The sequence below is a fragment of the Seriola lalandi genome, unplaced genomic scaffold, assembly GCF_002814215.2.
Source record: "Seriola lalandi dorsalis isolate HSWRI2012SDOR001 ecotype SW California unplaced genomic scaffold, Sedor1 jcf7180002054944, whole genome shotgun sequence".
Taxonomy (NCBI): domain Eukaryota; kingdom Metazoa; phylum Chordata; class Actinopteri; order Carangiformes; family Carangidae; genus Seriola; species Seriola lalandi.
Genome location: NW_019525495.1, coordinates 369,389 through 391,456, shown reverse-complemented (window position 1 = coordinate 391,456; position 22,068 = coordinate 369,389). Strand labels below are relative to the sequence as shown.

The following is a 22,068-nucleotide window of genomic DNA, read 5'->3' as shown; positions in this document are numbered from 1 at the left end:
TTGAAAATACTGACCCACTGCCCAGTTTTCTTTTTTTTGAAACTCACATTTTTCTAAACAGGTTTCACTTCTGCAAACCTTTACCTACTTCTTTACCAACATGCAGCTCAGCACAACAGTTAATCTCCCGTCCAGAATGCTCTAATGCAGCAGACAAGACCAGAGCGCCTCTGTTTCAAGTCTGTTTAAGTGACTTTTGGGTTCACATTTTGCCTGGTACCTCAGTTTGGCCAGACCTGGTCTTGGTGGTTCCTGGTAGTTCCAAACGTCTTGCATTTCACAATTACTGAGGCCACTGGGAAGTTTCACTCTGATCTCTGACTCACAGTTTTCTAACAGAGGTCTCCAGGGAGTTCACTGGAGTTCATTGGTCCTGACATGCAGCGTGAAGTGTAGGGCCTCATACACACGAGTGTGTGTCTTTCTAAACCCCATCCGATCAGTTCAGTTTCCTACAGGTGGACTCCAGTCAACTTCTAGACACATCCCATCATGCACTGCAGACAAGCAAGAAGAATATATTTCCTATTGTGCATGGTCTGCATTAAACATAACAAAATATTTCTCTGTTTGGTTTGGAGTAATGACATATATTTATTGTTTATTCGACCTCGTAGTCACCTCAATCAAATCTAGAGGTCCAGTTTATGGACTTCATTTTAATAAGGTGAGAAGAAAGGAAACATAATTATTTTTAGTCAAACAGCAGTGACGTGTGCAGGACATCAAACAATGAAGAGGTACAGAAACGTCAACACATCAGCTGATGTCGTGTCCTTTAAAGACACCTGAGGAGGTTTGTTTTCCACAGGTGAGTCAATAACTCACACCTTCACTGTTTGACGAATACACTGTGAGAAAATATATTTAGCAAAAAAGCAAATATGATGTTTGTTTATTTGGGTTTGTGTGTGTGTGTGTGTGTGTGTGTGTGTGTGTGTGTGTGTGTGTGTGTGTGTGTGTGTACACTAGCTTCCAGGAAACCACATCTGTATCACAGCATCACACACACACACGCACAACAGGAACTTCACAGGAAAAGATTGAATTGATAATTAAATAACTGAGAATAACAAGATAACACAGGGCTGTATTAATTTGATAACAAAAAAACATCCAGTGAGTTGCATTAAAAGTAAATATTTGAACATGAACTTCCTGGTGAAAGAAGTGACATGTTATGATGATGCAGCGCCATCTGCTGGAGAAACAGCCACACATTCAGAATAAATGAGTTTATTATACAGATAGTTTGATCCCCTCATCAGTATGAAGTCATTAAATAATATAATACATGTTAAACAAGTGTATCTAAATAAAATACATTGTACACTCTATGTAGTCATAAGTTAATTTAAGAGCTTGTCAATGTTTTTGTAGCTTTTCTGGTTTTTCTATTTACATGAATTTAATAAAGCTGGTCTGTGATTGTATTTGATGTTCATCAGGAAGAGAATGGACAAATTTTATTTCATCAGTAAGTGAAGTAAGAAAAGTGAAAACCCTCCACAAATCGCTCATGAAACTGCTTCTTTAAGCTTCATATTTTCCCAGGAAGCCTAAAATAAAAACACCCAGAACAGGTTTAACAAAGTGCTATATACTAAACAACTTTAAATATTCTAACATGAAATAATATCAATAAATAGCTGCTGTTTTTACAGTCAAGGACAGACTGTGAGACATCAGGCCCCTGGACACAGACATGTAACGCCCCACCCCCAGCACCTCCCACTGCAAGACATCTACGTCTCATTTTATTGTCTTTTGAGTCTCTTTGTAGTCATTTTTACATCACATTATAACACTGACTGTGTTCATTTCACGCCACTTGGTGGTTGTTTTGGGTCTGTTTTGTGTATTTTATCATCATTTTATGTTTCTTTGTGGCTAATTTGTGTCTTTCTGTGGTCGTTTTGAGATTATTTATGCTTCTTTCTAGCTTTGTGGTGTTTTATTGGCATCTCTTTGTAGTCAAATTGTGTTTGTTTTGACTTGTTTGCATGGCTTTGTGGTCATTTGACTTTCCAGCAATAAGTCACCTCATATAGAAGGTCAGTCGGGGGGGCACCATGGGGGGTCTTTGCCACCCCTCGGGCTGTGCCTCTGCAGCAGATATGTGTCGGCCCCTGAACCCGGAGCAGTAGTGCGTGCAGTTTGCAGAAGTAATGTGAAGACTTTACACTGCAAGCCACAAATAGTTCACAAAGTGCCACTTCCCAATTCAGACATTTCTGTGAAATGAAGTGTGATGAAGTTGAACAGACTCGGGATGATTAATCCATAAAATGCTCAGATGTTGTTTCCACTGATGTCTGGAGTTTCAGTTTCTATGAGGACGTGTTGCTAATGACCTTCCTCTTACGTAGAGACACCAGGTCGTAGAACGGGTCCTTGGTGATGCTCGCCCTGAGAAAGAAGATTCAGACGACGTTTGAAACTGAAAGATCATCAAGAACAGTGGTAGTAGTAGCTTTTCATTTTTTCCTGCCCATACAGTCGTTGTCCCTCCTAGCTAGTTCTGCAACTCATGATTATTTACATTATTGATTCATTTCTTGGTTATTTTTTTTATTATTCAACTGATGGTAAATTAGGTAATAAAATTTCAATAAAATGAAAATACTGAAAAATTCCCATCACAATTTCATGGGAACCTGCAGATGTTTGGTATTTTTAGCTCCAGATGTTCATGCTCAAAACCCAAGGTGACATCTGGATTAAACTATCATAAATGAAATGAAACTATTATTAAAACTGATCAACCAACCGATTAATTGACTAATTGTTTCAGCATTATTGTGAACTCCAGTTATGGCCCTTAACATTAATACTATTTCTCCTACATCCACTCAAACCAGTAGGAGACATAAGTGCAGCGACAAGGACGTGATCCCTCACCAGCTTCCCACCAACGAACAGTTATGTTTGTTTAAACACACAACAAACTAAAGGTAAAGAGCTCAGCAACAGACCCACGGAAAATCTATTGAATTTGCCTAAATTAAAGTATGAAAGTCAGATGTTAGCTTAGCTTAGCACAAAGACTGGAAACAGGGGGAAACAGCTAGTCTGGCTCTGTCTGAACGAGCACCCCTAAAGCTCAAGCACAATTTACTGTTGGACTATTTCTTGGCTCTGAGGAAACCAGCTGAGTCTCCAGGACGTTACTGGTCCCAGTCAAGTAATAATTGTGCATAAAACCTCCTGTATAAACGAGCTGCAGCTTTAGATGTGACTGTAGCCTTCCTGATCTTTGCTGCTGGTTTTTACTCTTTCTGATCCTGTGTTCCAGCTTCAGCCTTGACGAGCACTGGCTCACAGAGGCACATGTCCTCCCATGTGTTCTCCGCAGCATCAGAAGCTCTCACCTGATTGCGTGGATCCAGTTGTCCCGCTCTTCCGTGCTGGCCGCGCTCAGCTTATAGGACTGGTGTTTACCCTGCACCACTCGGCCTTTGTTCTCCGTCTTGCAGGCCTTGATCTTTTGTCCTTTGGGGTTATATAACTCCAGACAATACTGTTCAAACACAGACACACATGTGGCACCGTCACTGTAACTGCATATGCTTTCTGTTTGTTTTAACAGTCCTCTGATAGCTCTCTGACTCACTGTTTTCAGCACTTGTGTGAGAAATATAGCAGCTTCTGTGTGATTCATGAAGTTGTGTGGCAGCAAAAAAAATGTGTGTGGAGGCTCATCACTCCCTTCATGCACTTCACAGCAAAGGTAAATAATACTGTACCGGTTTGCTTGTGTCTTGCAGCTCCCTGACACACAGGTTCTCCAGAGGAATAATCCCGATCGGGTCTTTATCCTGGAGTAAGAGACGGATATTATATAGACAGACCCCACCTTTTAACCACAGGAAGCATGATTGACATTTGCATATTTTGTTGTCAGTGCAGTTTCCTTGGCAGCAGAGAAACAGATACTCACTGTGGTGTACTCAAAGTAGTACAGGCAGCTGTCTGTCAAAATAAACCACCTCCTCTTCCAGGTTTTAACACGGCCACCTTCCACAAAGACAAACAACAATTTACTGAGATGTAGTAATCTCACCTGAAAGCCTGCAATCTACTCAGTATGCTACAAACATAATCATCTCACCCATTTTAAGGAGCCAGCCCTCTCTATCTGGATTAAAAAACGTCAGCGTGAGGTCGTTCCCATCGTCCTCTGGGATTTTAAACGGCTCGCTGCGGATACTCGTGTACAGTTTCTGGAAAACAATTGAAAGCAGAAGAAACATCAACTAAAATCAAACTATATACTATAATATATAGACTATATACATTGTTAACATTTTATTTTATATTTTAGCTTAAAAACTGCAGTAAAATTCCAGAGGATTAAAGACAATGAAATAATAATAATAATAATAATAATAAAAACACCAACACTGGAGATAAATGAAATGAAATTTAATTTAAAATTTTAATGTATCTTTCTTTTGCCTCTCTTTTATTTTTATGCCTTTGTGTCAGCAACAGTCAGAGCGGGAGGCATTATGTTTCGGGTTGTGCGTCCGTCTGTCCCATTCTCGAGAATGCTAAATCTCATTACACCTTGAGGGAACTTTGGCACAAATGTTTGGACTCAAAGATGAACTTATTTGATTTTGTTTTGTCAAAGGTCAAGGTCACGGTAACCTCACAAACCATGGTTTTGGTCTCTTGAATGTGATATCTCAAGCCCCCCTGGAGGGAATTTGCTTAGATTTGGCACAAACATTCACTCGGACTCAAGTATGAAGTGATTAGAATTTGGTGGTCAAAGGTCAAAGATCGAGGTCAAAAAGACTGCTGGACATTATTCAATGCTGTAACTCAGGAAGAGGAGATTGTGACCATATTTGCTGCAGGTTGGCGGGTTGGTTTTGTAGATTGTTGGCGTGTTGTGATCCCATGTGGGATGGACCACATGTTTGGTATGACGCAGAAATGAAAAACAACAACAACAAAACAAATGAAATGTGTGGCCGCTGACCGTGAGCAGCTCGGTGGGCAGGTCTTTCCCGTTGTTGATGCCACTGTTCATAGAGAAGAATCGCTGCAGACTGGGTTTGTCTTTCACGTTGGGGTTGTGGAGACTCGTGTTGAGCATGATGATGGCAAAAGACAGGATGTAGCAGGTGTCTATTGCACACACACAGAAGACAGAAAACCACAGTGTTTCCTTCAGCCTTGCATTGTTATCACTGCTTCAGCTGCATACATTCAAAACTGCAGCCGTTTGTGTGAATGCTGCCTGAGGAAAAACTCTTCTATTGAACAATCTGTGAAAGATGACTTGTCTCCTATCATCATCAATCAGGTGAGACGAAGCCTACTGTCTTCGTACCTGTGGACTCGAAGACCCCTGGGTTACAGTCACAGTAGCGAGTTGCAAACGCCTCCATCATCCTGTCAATCTTCTGAGCTTCTCCCGGGAGACGAAAGCTCCAGAGGAACTGCCTGTGAGAAAAGGAGGAGGAGGGGTGTAAGAAAAAACACACAAAACTGCTGCAACATTTCTCACAGACTTTATTTATTTATTTGAGTTATTTATCTTTAAAGCAAACCTCAGCGCCTGCACCAGATTCAGGTCTGAGAATTCATGCAAGTCCACGAAGGCTTTCAGTATCTTCAGATAAATCTCCTCCCTGTGTGAAAAGAAAATAGGAAATAATCATCATCTGGACATCTGGACCAAAATCCATTTCTGAACTGCTTATTAACATTTAAAACTTAAGTGAAGACGTTCCCCACTCAGTTGTTTGAATAAAGACTATGAAGCACGACTGTGTGTTTCTACTCAGTAAAAATGACATTATAAATGTTGGTAAATTAATAAGTAAGTAGGTAAGTTAAAGAAATAGCTAAATATACCAAGTATTAAAATTAAAAGTACTAACTGTGTTTAAAAAAAAAAAGCCTCCTCTGAGTGGTATGTTACTATGCATTTTATTATTGAGTTATTATTACTGATGAATTCATGTGTAAGCAGCATTTTAATGCTGTAGGTGCCCCAGAGAGGCGCTATACTTTTAACTTCTTTGTTTATTGTTGGGTGGTTTAATCCTCAACAACTCATTTAATAAGCTGCTGGTATGCTGTGTGCGTAAAGTCATCAGCGCAGTATCAATGTCAGATGGATGTAATGCGATGTAAAGAAATGTAGTGGGAGCTGAAGTATAAAGTAGCATATAATGAAAATACCCAGATAAAGAACGAGCACATCGATACTGAACCGTAGTTCTGTACTCCAGTAAAAGTGCTCAATGATATTTCCAGATCAGTTGTGTCAATGTTGTACCTCTCTCCCAGAAAATTTCCAATGGCGGTCTTGTTCAGTCCCTCCTCTTTGTAAAGAAACTCGGCCACTGACTCTGCTCGCCATTCCAGCAGGTCGTTTTCAACCAGGTAATGGACGCCCTGCAGGAAGTCAGATTTGTATGAAGAGCATTTGGAAATCAGGGGCATGCAAATCAGCAATGTCCATGCTTACACACAAAAACTTTATATACTTCATGTCAAGTCGAATGGTTGTTCAGACTGTATTAGAGAAGAATCTTTAAAGTTAAATCTTCAGAGGTTTAATTTGTGTCTTTCAGCTTCCAGGGCAGGAAATTGTGTTTAAATCAAAATCTTCATTAGTCATATCACACGACGGGAAAGTTTTATTATTCTCCTTCAGAGTCACTGCTGCCATTAATCACCAGAGCAGGAGATAAGAAAGGTTGAATGAATATTGCATGCTGTTAACTCTCAATCTCAATGGGTGTTCAGAGCCAAAACATCAAAATATGACCCTTTATTCTGAGTGCGTACTCCTGCTGAGTGCCTCTTCAAATCAATTCCACTTAAAGGCACCCTTAACCCCCCTTAAGAAGTCTTAAAGCTTCTCTTCCGCCCACTTGCACAAGTCCTCCGGTCTGAGCACAGACCAGGGCACAGGCTGAGGGACTCAGAGTTTTTTTTTTTTTTTTACCGGAGATGCAGACAGATAGAGGTCGTTGTGGTGAACTGGAGCTTCTGCCCCACTTCAGGGAACAGGATGTGGGTTTTCTCGCTATTGCTCATCCTCTGCGCCTGTGCACTGTGCACTGTTTGCACTTCTGCACATCACACACACACACAATGTTCAACACACATCAGCTGTCTGTGGAGTTGTCTTGCTGTCATCTTGCTCTCAACCTTCAGATGAAGTGGAGCTGAAGAGTGAAAGTGTAATTTCACCTCATGTACCTTTACTGTGGCTCAGGGTAACCAGAATAATAATAGTGTTTCCGTATGAGCTGTTGAATTAAATGGCATGTGACCTGTCAGAACTAAAGATGGTGTTACACACTTAGAGAGACCGCTGCGAATGTTCTGTGTACTCTGTCTAAATGCATACGGGTGACCAAATGAAATATTTAGTCTGATGGTCAGGTGAGGCTACAAACACACACTATTCAACATGCAGCACAGGTTATATTGAGCTGTGTTGAAACATCAAATGACAAATAGTGGTTGTGTCAAAAAGTTTCAAACAACTGCAGTTTAAAGACACTAGAGCAACACGTAAGACCTTCATAGAAAGAAATAAGTCAAATCCATAACCATTAAATCCGCTTTTCCTGTTTATAAACATAAATATATGTGTGTATATTGTATATATTTATATAAAAACTCACCATTTTGGGGTCCATGTTGAATTTCTTTTTCCCACGTAAGAATCTTCTGTTCTTCACAACCTTTTTACTGCAACAAAAGACAAAAAACCTTTCATTATAAACTACTATATTATATTATTAATATATTTATATGCATGGAATGAAATAATAAAGAAACATCAAACTCAAAACCTTCAAATGTTAATCAAATTCATATAATTATATATATATCATATAATCATAATCAAATGAATCATTTCACTTGGCCAGTAGTTTAAAACACAAGTTATTTAATTGTTAATGTGATGGTATTCAGAGAAACTGCTAATTCTCATATTTCAGAAGTGTAAATCAGAAACGATTTGGTATTTTGACTTGATAAAGATGACCAAATACATTATTAAACAACTATCAAAATGGTCATCAATTAACCCTCCATTAATCTGTGAGTAGTAGCTTAGTAGCATATTTTCTAAATTACTAAGGGTGTATTTTATCAAGTGGTGGGTGTTGGAGGTTTTTTTGATTTGGTGGGGGCAGCAATACCGAGAAACTGTGGTTATGATGCCAGTAAAACATTTAGAAGAGTGAAGTGTCACTCACATATCATTATCTCTGTCTGAAAGCAACAGCAAAAGCAACAGGAAGTCCAAATATGCAGACAGCCACATGCACATCACTCTCAAAATGTCGCAACACCATTCTGTCTAAATTTGTTCTGTCACAGTAAATGTGTTTGGTACGCCTAGAGCTTCACAGCACAGGCCAGCATAGCCAGACCATAAACCTAGATATACTGAATAACACTGATAAACAACTAAAGCTGTTAGCAGTTTATATAGTTAGTAATGTAGTGAAGTCTGGATCTCTGTATTCGTTAACTTGACCACCATAGGTCCAATCACTGGACACGGTATCTAGGTTTCTGCGTGTATGGTTGAAACCACTATAGCTATAGATTATGTATAAACAGCTGAAACAGTTATAAGTACAGTTCATAGCTAAAATGAATGTATTAGTAGTTAGCTAAAAGTATTAGCAGGTGAAATAGTTAGTTAAAGGTAATGTATTAACAATAGTTACTAAGCTAAAAATATTAACAGTTGAAATAGTTAGCTTAAAGTATTAACAGTTGAAATAGTTAGCTAAAAGTGTTAACAGTTGAAATAGTTAGCTTAAAGTATTAACAGTTTAAATAGTTAGCTTAAAGTATTAACAGTTGAAATAGTTAGCTTAAAGTATTAACAGTTGAAATAGTTAGCTAAAAGTGTTAACAGTTGAAATAGTTAGCTTAAAGTATTAAAAGTTGAATATAAGTGATGTATTAAGCGTAGAAATAGTAGACTAACAGTTAAAACAGTTTGGTACTGGTTGAAACAGTTAGCTAAAAGTAATTTTTACCACTGCTATATGTGAAGCATTTTTTTTAAAAGGTCAAGTGTATTACTAATTTTAGTAACAGGTCTAAGGACGAAATGCTAAAAGGACAATGTTCTGAAACATTGCAACAAAACTGCTTGCACGACTTTGGGAAGTTGAGCATTATGGTGTGTGGGACTCCAAACTGCATCAAAATGTCACTTAAGTAAGAGGAAGAGGCTGCTGACTCATTGAAGAGGTGCTCTAAAAATTTCCTTATACTCACTTCTGCTCCTTCTGTTCAGAGCTGTGGATTTCTGGCATGATGTGATTGATCTCCAGCCTCAGCTTCTGTGAGAGGAAGTTGAGAATGAGAACTGTGATGTTAGCTTGGGAACAAGGTTTGGTGTTACGTCACAGACACCCTTACACTCAATTGTAGGCTATGTGACCGTGGCCATTCGTCCCCTACTGTTAATAAAATAACCTTCATATCTCTATTAGAGCTTGGTGAATGAAATGCCTTTGTGTGCTGTGAAAAACTCTGCTGAGGCTGCCAGGAGTGGGTGCATGGAAAAGAATAATGATGTACTCTAATGTAAGACCTTGGAAAAAAAAAAATACTCATTATAGTACCTGGATGTCATCCAGCAGCTCAAACTTGTGAATCTTGATGGTTTCACTCGGCCTTCTCTCCGCCTGCGTGATTTTCGGTGGGGCTGTGAGGCAATAAAAAGCATCAACACTGGGACAGTTCAGGATGGTGGCATATACTTGATGTAGCAGTCAGTACATTCAAACAGTGTGGACACAACAACCTCATTCACACTTACGCTTACTCACACAGACCAGAATGCATCACAACTTTATACTTCACTGGTTAGAGAAGTCGTCAATGAACGAAAGAAGGAAAAAACGCTTGAAAGAGCTATCTCTTCCTCTTCTAATGAATGATTGATTTGCCAACAGTCTGATTAATCCTGTCAGAATTTATGTTTGCAGAGTTGCTTATGCAGTTCAAATATTGTGTGTATATAAAATAAATGAGGATTTATATATAATATCAGTTATTAGCATGATGTCATCCACTGTGCCGAAGTGACATAAATGTGATTAAATTCCATGTTACTCAATGCTCACCCACTTAAAGTAATTCAGAAGGTTAGCCTATAAAACCACTTGTATAAAAGTTCATCAAACGTTTTTAAATATGACTTGTTATTATTGTGATTATTTGTGGATGGTTTTGTCCAGGACGAATATTTGCAGCATAATAGTGAAATTTAGATTTGGTTGTTGGTTGTTTAGGTCTCAAATGGTTCAAAGGGTGAATAACATAAAAAAAAATTTACAAGCAGATGCTTTAGTCAATATCACTGAACAGTTTGTCACCCACAAAATCTAAATTAGCAGCATTTTATTGAGTTGTACAGACAAATGGTATGACTTAAAACATCTCTAAATCATCCAACAACCTTGGTATTTGTGTTTGAGAAACAGCTTATTAAGTATAATAATATAATAGTAATATAGATAATAACAATAAAAACGTACCTTTCCCCCAAAGGAAGCTGTCTTTTCTGCATATGGCCATATTGTTGATGGTGTAGAGCGACTGAACGTCTGCACAGGAAACAGAGTGTCAGAGTGAAAAAAGGGCCGGCGCTGCCATTCTGAGAGATGTGACACTGACAAGACTCCGAGCTCACTCAACAGCCCCTCTTACAACATTTCAGATGACGTGCATGGCAGAAATGTTGACATGTGGACTGTGCGTAAACACATTTCTTTACGAAACACACATCTCATTCATACCCTGCACAGCTGCTACTATTATTACACCACAGTACACCTATTATTTCTAATACTAGTTCTCAAAAAGCCACAACTGTTACTCATGTCATACTCACATTACAAAGTGCCTTACAAAAAACAACTGAATAAAAAGTATAGTAATGGAATAAACTTGACAAAAAAAGGAAACATAAATGGAGCCATACTAATGTCACTGAAAAATAAAGTGCAGTGGTTTGGTAATTTGTTTTTTACACTCATGGCACACTACACAACACACATAAAACACACCTCAACAACTGTAAAGTTGTATCAATTGTATAATGATGCTGTCAGTTTGAAGATGCAACGTCTTCAAGTATCAACAAAGTCCAGCTGCCCTCGATTCAACTTTTATTGGATAACCATGACCTGGAAGACGGAGAATCTTCACACACGTGTAAGATTGTTTGGTCTTGGTGGAGGTACATGCTCTACTGAATGCCATTCTTGTTTTCATTGTTTTCATTGTTAATTATTTACTGGATTAACTAATTGATTGTTTGGTTTGTAAAAATTCAGGAAATAGTGAGAACTACTGTCACAATTACCCAGAGCTCAATGACACCGTCACAATGCTTTTATAGTCCAAAGTTCAAAATTATTCTAATTATTCAAAGTAAAAGCATCAAAACTGTCACATTTGTACATGTGAAACAAAATGTTTGTCACATCATTTCAGCTCTACCTGAACATGCATATGGGTAATTTACTCTGTAACAAAGCATCAAATTTTATAAGCACTTCATATGATTTGTGTGCAAACATCTTAGTCACTACATCAGTAGAAAGATAGTTGAGTTAAAAACTACAATATTTCCCTCTGAAATGTGGTGGAGTAGAAGCACCTCATTCTCAGTTATGGTCTGCCACTGATTATTACAGATGTTTTACATGTAAGCAGCATAGTCATCGTGTAATTGGTTGAGTTGGAGCTAGTTTTCTACTTCATATAGTGTTGGGCAGTTTTATTTATAACACTATATTATATTTTACAAACTGATCATATGTGTGTGTATAGTATGGAAAGTAAAAAGTACAATACTTGGCTTTGAAGTAGTTGAGTATAAAGTAAAAAAATAGTACAAATATATTCAAATTTGTACTTGGGTACTGTACCACTGACACAGGGATGAGGTTACCATGCTGTCTGTTGGCTGGCTGACATTTCTTCTTCTTCAGCAGGAAGGAAACAAAACCTGAACAAAACATTTCTAAATATGAGGCCCCACCTAGTGGGGTTTTATATATCCTAACACCTCAGACAGTGTTGATACTGACCCTTTAAAAACAAATCGTGGTAATATTAGTATATATTTGTAGGAATGAACGCTCAGTAATTTCCTAAAAGTAGCAGGACAGTTTATAACTGATAAAGTACAGTGTGCATAAATAAATCTCAACACAGCACTTTAAAGAAAGCGTTATAAAGGGGAAATGAAAACACTGCCCACAAAAAAAGGAAGCAAAAATGCCCATGAGAAAAATATTTTCTAACACAATGCTCAAAATCACTCCCTATTTATAGTGCACACATTTTCAACATTTGTACATTTACAGTAATTGTATTTAAGTGTCTGAATTCAGTGTGTGTACATTTATCCACAGTGTTTCACATCTTAACAAAAACTCTATGTTCCAACGGCTCAGCACGTACACCACACTGCTTTGTGATAACAATCGCACAATGAATTTGATTGCTATTTCATAATTTCTTTGATTTACAGTAAATGAACGTGCGACTCAGCAGTTGTCAGTGATAGAACAAAATCACGATGATTAGTGTTTGTACGTTTGTGAGTCTGTTATATAGGCGGCTGTGAATGAGTGATTTCAGACACAGCTGATGACTGGTTAATCTAACATGTTGTCTTCAACCTTTATTTAACTCCATTCATCAGCTGATCTAACTCACTCCATATCATTACCTTTGGAGTAATAACCACAAATTGTATAAATATGTTACCAGCTTTGAATAATTTGACCCTGTGTCAAAAAAAATCAGCTGGTTAGGAAATTATTTTTATATTCTTGACTATGCAAGTCAGTCATCAAATGCGTGCGTGTGGGTTAGTTGTGTGTGATCGGTCAGATATATTTTAAACTTCCTGAGTCAGGATCAGTGTGTATTTTAAAGCAGATTTGCACTTTCAACAGGATGTGAGCTTATTGTGAAACATAAGAGAAACAATTGTCACTCGGTGCAAATCTTAGTTTCATTTCACAATAAATCCTTGATTGAAGAATGAAAGGTTTGGTTTTAAGTGGCATCTTCATTTTCATATACATTAATGCATTCATGCTATTAAAACTGCACTGCAGCTGTTAAGACTGTTCATTTATGAACGTGTTGTGAAATTCACATTTACCTTTTTACTAGCATAACAGTATCATTTCTGTGCGTGGGAAAACATTTATCCTGCCCACAAAGACAGTCAAAGACAATATTTGAGTAATATTAATACATATTTTATTTCTAAGTTTTAGCAGCTGAGAACAACAGTGTCTAAGTTAGTTAGTTAATCATCGAATTTACTTTTGTGTTGCCGCAGCTCAGACTGAGATAAAATGAGACTCTCTTCACAAACTATGTCAGTCCACACTAAAAAAAAAGCAGCCAGCACAAATAAGCCTGACAGTGCGTCCTCAGCTCGATTGTTCTGAGTTCACTCTTATCAAATTGGACCCGTTCCTCCCGCTGCCAATCATCAGGAGTGTTTATTATTACACGAGGTAATCTTCCAGCTGCAGCCTTTCTTGTCTGGAGTGCTTTCATCCTCCTGTAATGGCGTCTATCATTGTGTCCATAATGAGGAATGAATTGTTCACACAGTTCTATATATAGGAGGATAGTTTGTGATGAGACAGGCTTGCTAGAATGTTGATCACAAATTAATTACTTATATGGGGCTAATGGGTACAGGCAGAGAGGTTCAAGAGGTCAAGGTGTACCGGGGCCAGAGCCTCTGTATGAAGTGGCTCTGTATAAGACAGTCAAAGAACCACAAACTGATGCAAATTAACAGCAAAGAGACACAAATGACCACAAACAGTGACAAACAAAGAGAAACAAATCAACCAAGCACGTACAACCAGACACAAAATGAGATGCAAAAACACCTCAAAGACACACAAATCAACCACAAAGAGACAGAAAGTGACCAAAAGGAGATTCAATGTAACCCAGGAGATACAACTCGACTGCAAAGAGAAAAAAACACGTCAAAGAGATGTAAAAAGAGCTCAAAAACATGCAAAACAACCACAAAGACACACAAATCAACTACAAAGAGGCAGAGAGTGACCAAAAAGAGATACAACATAACCAAAGACACACAAATCAACCACTAAAGAGACAAAAAGTGTTCAAGAAGAGATGCAAAACAACCAAAGAGACATAAATCGACTGCAAACAGACACAACACAACCACAAACTGACTGCAATGAGACCCAAAAATAACAGAGACACCCAAAACTTGGACTGCACTTTCAGTCTGGGTATTTGCTCCTATGAGGGTGTGGGGGCCTTTAACATGTCTTTGCTTCATAACCTGTCCGTGACATCAGCATCCACATGAAGCCCATCTTTCGTGAGGATGGTGGCCTGCGTCGGAAGCTCTCACAGGAGATGTTTGAGACGCTCAGGTTGATTAGTCTGCAGCTGTGCTCTCTACGAGCCTCACATCAGTCAAAGTGGACGTAATTGCCTCCAAAGTGGGCTTCAGCAGCTGTTGCATTGACAGTCTCACACAGCAGCAGCAGCAAGTCACAAGGAGTAAGCATTAAAGTGTGAGCCCGCTGCATAAATCGCAGGTGTACAAAGCATGACAAAGGAAAGGGAAGATTGTCCTTCAGATTGGTAATTATTGAGGTGCCATCCATCCCAATTTGCACCATTTAGAATCTCCCCACTTGCACAAAAATGTGCACTGAGTGTTTTGATTTCTCATTAGGCTCCGACAATAGCAACCTGCCTCCCCTTTCTCAGCCCCACATGCCAGCGCCTGACACATTTTCTCCTGTGAAACTTTGGTTTGTAACACTCTGACACTGGTGATTTATTCAGTTGCCATAGTAACTCGATATCAATAATGCAAATTGCATCTTTGTCAGATTAGAAACCTTCAGGTACCAAACACCGATCTATTTACAGCAGGGGAACGTGGGCACTGTGCAGAGGTGACAGGATTCATGTGTAAGGATCATGTTGTCATGCATACATCATTCAACTACACATACATACACACACACACACACATGATGCAGGTCTTCAAGAGATCAACAGACCCAAACCTGGTCTGAGGGTAATTAGACCCGATCCAGAATACAGTAGACCCAAACAGACCCGAACAGAGAGAGAGCACAAACACCGGCAGCAGCAGCATGATGTGCTATCAATTAATTCATCAGTTAATAAGCAGCTGTGGTGAAGAAAAAAACATCAATATGGAAGGACATGATGCTGCAATGCTCTGGTCCATTTGGGCCCACTTAGGTACTGACACATTGACGCAGACCCCAGCAATAAAAACAAGAACCTACGTGACTCGATTACACTGAGTAAAATGTGGATCCAATCCCACTCAGGTCACAGGTCAGATCTCAGTTTAACACAGGAGATTCTTGTCAATCAAAGACCTCTGAACTTAATCTTCATCACTCTTATTTCACTTCTGATATTTCTGAGCAGCATGTAGAGAAAAGTCTTATAAGGTGAATACAGTGGGAATAGTTTGCTGATGGTTTCAGTTAGTCTGCTGATTGTTTGAGATGAGCAACCACAGCAGCTCCCTCCCAGGGGAGCGCTTGTGTTTGCTCCACAGTGCTAAGTGTGATCAGTACCATGGGTAAAGGCTATGTGTTATGTATGATTAATTGCATGAAGGTGTATGGTCGCACTTTTTAGGTGCACCATGTTGTAAATATTACTACATTTTGCTGCATAATATTGGCACTGTAGATCTGAAAGTATGTAACTGAAATAGCTATGATTGGATAATAATTATGCTAATTAAAAGCCCCCAGAAGGGTAAAAAGCAGGCACAGCACTGACACAACATCTGGCAAATCACTTAATGCTTTCTAAAGAGACATAATGGTCATATCACTTGCTGCTCCCTCCCTCCCTTGGCAGTAAAATCCAAAGGAAGCCTGGTTGGTGCTGAGGTTGTCTGGATAAGCTGCAGCCACCAAGGCTGACTACAAAGACCCTGAGACACCGGGCTGACATATGAGCCAACAATGGGCCATCACTGGGCCTCTGTGGTTAACCATCAGTCGTTGTGGACTCTAGTCAGCCCTAATCGGTGAACATTAAGAAGAGTAATCATGTTGAATTGATGACAGGGACAGATGTTGCTCTCTGATTGGCTGAAAACTTGTGCTGTGTCTCAAATCGTGTACTTCCATACTCACACTAGTTACTTTGAGTGCGAAAGTCCAGTCAAGATCAAGAGGAAAAGTCACAAAGACCACAGCTGTGTCCAAATTGAGGGGTCGCATCCTTCGAAAGCTACATTTGAAGACTGCCCAAGGTCAAAGGGGATGCGGCCTTCTTTTCCTGGACAAAGACGGCTCCGACAGGTGGATCCTTCATGGCCTAACCTATCCCAAGATTCATTGAGTGCTGGTAATGAATATAATATGGCAACAAAAACCGCTGACAGAGAGCCTGAGGATTACACTTGCATATGTAGGTATTGGGTTTCAGCTGAGTTCAACAGCTAACGGTACAACTGTTAAAAAGGAGCTTAAATACCTGTAGTTTTTGTTTTGTGTGGCAACAGGTGTGCTGCTCTGCGACGCAGTGTTAAGGCCGGGCACAGCTAGTGACGGAAAGCAGAAATCCTCAGAATGCTAGACCGTGTCATTTCGGTTTGGCCTTCACGTTCTATGACTGCGTTTGTAGACCATGTCCCCTGAAGGATGCAACCCCTGAATTGGGACACAGTTTACTAATTGTTGAGGTATTTCAGTCTGGACCAACACTGCCATCCCTATATTTGATTAATATCTTGAAAACAGTTTCTCCTCTTTGCTTCCATCATCACAGTCAGAAAAATGGCAATGATTCTGTGGCCCCAGCTACTGACACTTAATTCAACCAATGAAATTAACTCTACTCTACAGAATAGTCTGACTTCTTTTTGGTAGTAGAAACAAAAAAAAGCAAAAAAAAATGTACCTTTGAGACAGTCATGGACACATCATCTGAAAGAGCAAAGTGTTGATTCAATGCAGTTTATTCATCAGGCCCTCAAAGAGAGATGAGCCCTAATGAATGTTGTTTAGTGGAGGCTTTCATTACCTCAAGGTTTCACGGCACTTAAAAATAAACGTGACACATTTGTGCTCCCTGGTTTTCACTATGCAGCTTCTGTTCTGTTAGAGGCTTTAAAACACTTTTGAATGCCTTGAAACAGCTCCTCACTCATGACTGTTTGCTGCATCATTAAGTTTTATTTGTGCATAGTTTCTGTATCTTCAGGGTTGGTTAACTATGTCAAGATCTTCAGGCATCTTTCAAAGCCACACAAGGACTCTTCTTCTGAGTCTGTTGAATTCTTGTCCTTCTAAAGACGTTGTAGGTGGAGTGAGCACCTGAGCTGCTGTTGTTGGGCGTAAAATGTTTATCGCGAAATGCGAACAATCATGCTCTCACTTAAACCACGATGTGTTTTCTATGTGGATTTTTAACCATGTATAGCCATATATCAGGAGCATGTGACTCATTCGTTTGAGCTTAAATATGATTCACCACTTGACAATGATGATAAAAATATCTCCTTTCAGTCTTCAAACGGTGACAACATTTCTAAGTTCTGTGTCCTTCGCCATGCACAGTTTGACAATATCGAAGAAATGCATGGAGGGTAGTTTAGGTTAGTTTAGCTTACGCATACAGAAATGTAATATATGACAGATATGTCACCTATAAGGGGACATATTATTATCACATATATACATCCTCTGGAATATAAGTTTATAACATATGAAAAACCCATAGTAAAATTTGGATATGTACATATTATAAATGTCTGATAAATTTTTATATGGTGTAACATGTTTCGAGCATATATTATGCCAACAATATATTTAATTTATATATACAAGTTTATTAAAGCAACATGCATTTAAAAATTCTATGTACTTATATATATTTTCTTATTAATTTCTTATTTAATTTTGAGGCTTTGTATGGATATATCTTTACATAACATGTCAAAAATATAAGCATACATACATAAACATACGTATTTGTATGGGTTATACATATATGTCATTATGTGAAATTGTTCCAATTTTTAAAATATTTTTATATATCATTTTTTACACATATGTTTTTAGTTGATATGTACGTATATTTAATATATGTAAATTCAGAGTATCATATTACATATATGGGTAAAGGGATAGTCCATTGATTGCTTTCTATCAAGCAAATTATTCTACCATATTAAAAAACGATGCCTTCTCATATGGAGTTACCAGCTGTTTGACTCTCTCTCCCTTTTCTGTAAACTGTTGACAGGAAACAGCTGTAATCTTTCTTTAACATGTCTTAGTTTCAGCATTGAAATCCAATAGAGACATGTCCCTCTGTTAGTTTTTACTCTGAGTGTGGATGTGACTGAGCTCAAACTCATTTCAGTAAGAAAACAGCGAGTTCTCTGCAGAATGCTAAAGACACAACTGTGGCTGAGTGACAGATGGAAGGACAGCCACCCAGGATCAGCGAGTTCATGCTCTTACACACTCACTCTCTGCTCTCATCTCACTCTCTCTCTCGAACACACACACACACACACATCAAAGCCATAACACTATTAAACATCATTAGACTAATGTATTCTTTTCTTGTTCGTCACTGAAACATCACTGTGGTTTTGCACCAAACATAAGAGAAGAAGAAGGACCCTCAAGTGTGTGGATCCGCTATCAAAGTGCTGCAGTTCTGAGTGAAAACAAAACCTTTCCTATAGTCTAAAAATACATAGTACATGTGAGGTTTTAGCATGGAGCTGAACTCACAGAGCAGAACACAGAATGGTATGAGACCAGAACCAAAGACTAGCAGACGGATCAGAACAGTTAGCGTAGTTAGCATCTTTTATTTGTTTATGTGGTTTGTTAGCTTGTAACTGGCAGTGGCTGATACAGTGTTAGCGGTTGTGCTAACGCAACCTCTGGCTCCCCACAAGGTGACATTTGGTTCCTTAGGTTTGTTATTTATGAAATCCTGAATCTGTTTTTATGAGACTGTTATTGTTTCACTGCAGTTCAAGGTGGAAACACTCAGTCATGGTGTTGATGATTATTTCTCTCATCATATGTCTGTAATATATAAAAACATCATATGAACATGTTAACAAGGTTAAACACTAGATTTTCATCCGAGGGGGTCTTAAGTAAAAATACCACAGTGCAGAAATACTCCATTACAAGTAAGAGTCCTGCATTGGCTAAATGTTTTCTGTTTCCAATACAAAATTAGCAGATTTCAGGTAAACACTCAGAGATACCTGCAAGGTTGGATGGTGGGTCCAGGTGGGCAGGATTTGGAGCATGGCTGAGAAAGGTGACTGCTCTGTTGTGACATCACAAAGTCACAGAAGTCCTGACAGTTCATTTTAAGGCTCAGTTTCTTGATATAGGCTGTGTGCATTTCTCTGTGGACTGAGCGCTTTGATACTTCCACAGTACCTAGACCTATTTTATATTCAAACAATACATAGACATCTACCTTTATACTATATGAGATCTTTCATTTATATTATGCACCGATTTCACTTTATGTCACTTTTCATGGGGTAAATGTACGTCTGCTTACTTGTAGGTCAGGGACGGGTAATCACTCCATCTTTTGCATCGCTAACCAGTCATGGCAACCAGCAGCACAACAGCAGGGCCACAAAGAGAAGATCATGTCTCTCAAAGCTTTTTTCTCAATGCAAGCGAGTTTGGGTTGAGATGAAGGTGATGCAATCCCTCATGGTGAATGACAGATAAACACACATAATCATCTCTGCATCAAAGGGAGAGCACATTAATGCACACGCCTGGCTCTAAACACACACTCTACAAGACTGAACAAAAAGGGTCTGGGGTCCGCAGAGAGTTTCATGCCCCTTCAATGCTGGCAGCAAATGAGAAAGCTTCTCCATATCTGAGCAAAACATGCAAGCAAACAAATAGCATCTCATTTATAAAGCAATTCACAGGCTAATTTGTAAAGAAACTGAAGAGAGGAATGCTGCTGATCGCTGTTGCGGGAATGTTTCAATTATTGAGTAAGTGGTTATCTTTTAATGGGTTTGCACGTGTGAAAATACTGATTAATGGGCATCTTTAAAAACATCCGATCATCCAAACATATAAAAAATATAGTGAAGTGCGATACGGAGCATGTATATCCGCTTTCATGCTCTAAATCAACAGATACTAAAGACACAGATAGATGTGAAGATAAATGCCAAGATTCAATTAGCAGATACAGATCAGATCTTATTTTTTAATCTATTGAACTTCATCTGTGTTTTTGATATTTTAAACCCTCCGAGATGCCAAAGGAGCAAAGGTTCTGTCCAAAGAAAAAACTAAAACTAGGAATTAAATGAAACTGAGAGGCGGCACTGTGAAGATGACAGTCTGAAAAGAGTACTTATCTAATCGGAGTAGCAGCTGGTTCCCGTCAGAGCACATAAAGGGAGCATGGGAAACTTTTTTTATTTAGAGGAGCAAGTGATAAGCGCTCAGCGTAAGCAGCCACCACACCTCAATACACAAACACACAAGATGCAGCCTCGGGTTTATTTTCATGTGTGAGAGTGTTGCAGGACCTGTGATTTGTGATATGACTGACAGACGTAGTGCTATGGTCACTAATAGGTGGACCACTACTCTCCAGACCTGGACCTATAAGGTATAAATTATTGAGAATTATAACAAGGCACTGGTCATATGATGCAGCTCAACCAATTATTGAGAGTAGAATCAGTGAGCGAGATACACAGACAGAGAAGAGAGACCTTAGTTGGGGAAATAAGTGGAATCTAAGAGGGAAAGATAGAGAAAAGGAAGCGTTAAAACTGATCAATTCTTAAGATGTATTGACAAGTGTTTAACCTTGTTAATATGTCCATATGAAACTTGAGTGAAATATTCATCAACACCATGACTGAGTGTTTCCACCTTGAGTCTAACAGTCTAATAAAAACAGATGAAAACCATGTTAAACAAAATAGGAACCAAAGCAGAGGATTTTTACAGACTTTTAAACATGTCTGGAGAGGAACTTTAAAAGTCACATTTTTCAAAAGCCCTTGATTGTTTAGTTATTACAGTCCTTGAAATGACAAGTGAACAGAATAATATAATTGTCAATCGTATTATTTACAATTCCTCCAGCCCAAACACTTGGTCTAAGTACGAACGAGCTAACATGCAGGCAATAAAAATGTTTTAAAGGACTAAAGAAATGAATGAAATATTTTGAGAATAGTGCCACCGGACGGCTGTTTCCTGGCAGCAGAAGATCTGATGTCTCTTTGAGGGGGAGGAAGAGGAAAAATTGCAAATGAATTGTTCTAGGAATTTTTAACTGGTGTAGCCCAGAGGTGGCAAAGGATTTTTTTTTTTTATATGCATTAATGTACTATGATTAATAAGCTAAAACAAAAGAGTGTTTCCCACAGAATTAGATTCTAGGTTAGATATTTCTAGCTGTGGCTCCTGGACTCGAGGGGGCAATGCCCCACCAAATGCTTGGACTGCTTCACCCAATCGTCACGCTTCATCCCAAAAATTCAAAAATGAACTGAAAAGTTGTTTTTTCTCATTGTTGATTTGACCAATCATAAATACGCCACATTCAAATAATCAGAGTTCATTTACATCTGACTGGTTGGTCTGGTCATACAAACACTGGCCACAGTGGGGAGAGCAGTTGCTTCGCTATCATTTGACTTCATCACTACTCCTGTTACCAGCCTACTTTGCCTACGCTCAGTGACTTGACTGTGATGAGAATAGCCTGGTTTTAGAATCGGATTATCCACGTAATTTGATCTCTAGATCTGACAGATTTATTCGGCTACTTGCAAATTGCAGTTTTTAGGATTATTTATTGTCAATTATTTTCAATCACCTTGAAGATGTAGCAGTTAGCTGCGTGTGTGTTAGTGTTATCTAACTTCAGTTTAAATGAAGTAATATTAAATACATTATGGGCTTATGT

General features: G+C 38.7%; 1 protein-coding gene across 1 annotated transcript; it reads right to left on the bottom strand.

The window, feature by feature from the left end:
* Positions 1-1,220: 1,220 nt before the first annotated feature.
* LOC111644863 (cytohesin-2-like) lies at positions 1,221-10,686 on the bottom strand. The gene is made up of 13 exons (XM_023393819.2): positions 10,554-10,686; positions 9,636-9,718; positions 9,286-9,350; positions 7,662-7,728; positions 6,299-6,417; positions 5,565-5,645; positions 5,345-5,457; positions 4,991-5,139; positions 4,112-4,223; positions 3,941-4,017; positions 3,747-3,818; positions 3,372-3,520; positions 1,221-2,409 (listed from the first exon to the last, which is right to left on the bottom strand). The coding sequence occupies exons 1-13, from the start codon at positions 10,591-10,593 to the stop codon at positions 2,331-2,333; spliced, it is 1,206 nt and encodes a 401-aa protein (XP_023249587.1). The 5' UTR covers positions 10,594-10,686; the 3' UTR covers positions 1,221-2,330.
* Positions 10,687-22,068: the final 11,382 nt, after the last annotated feature.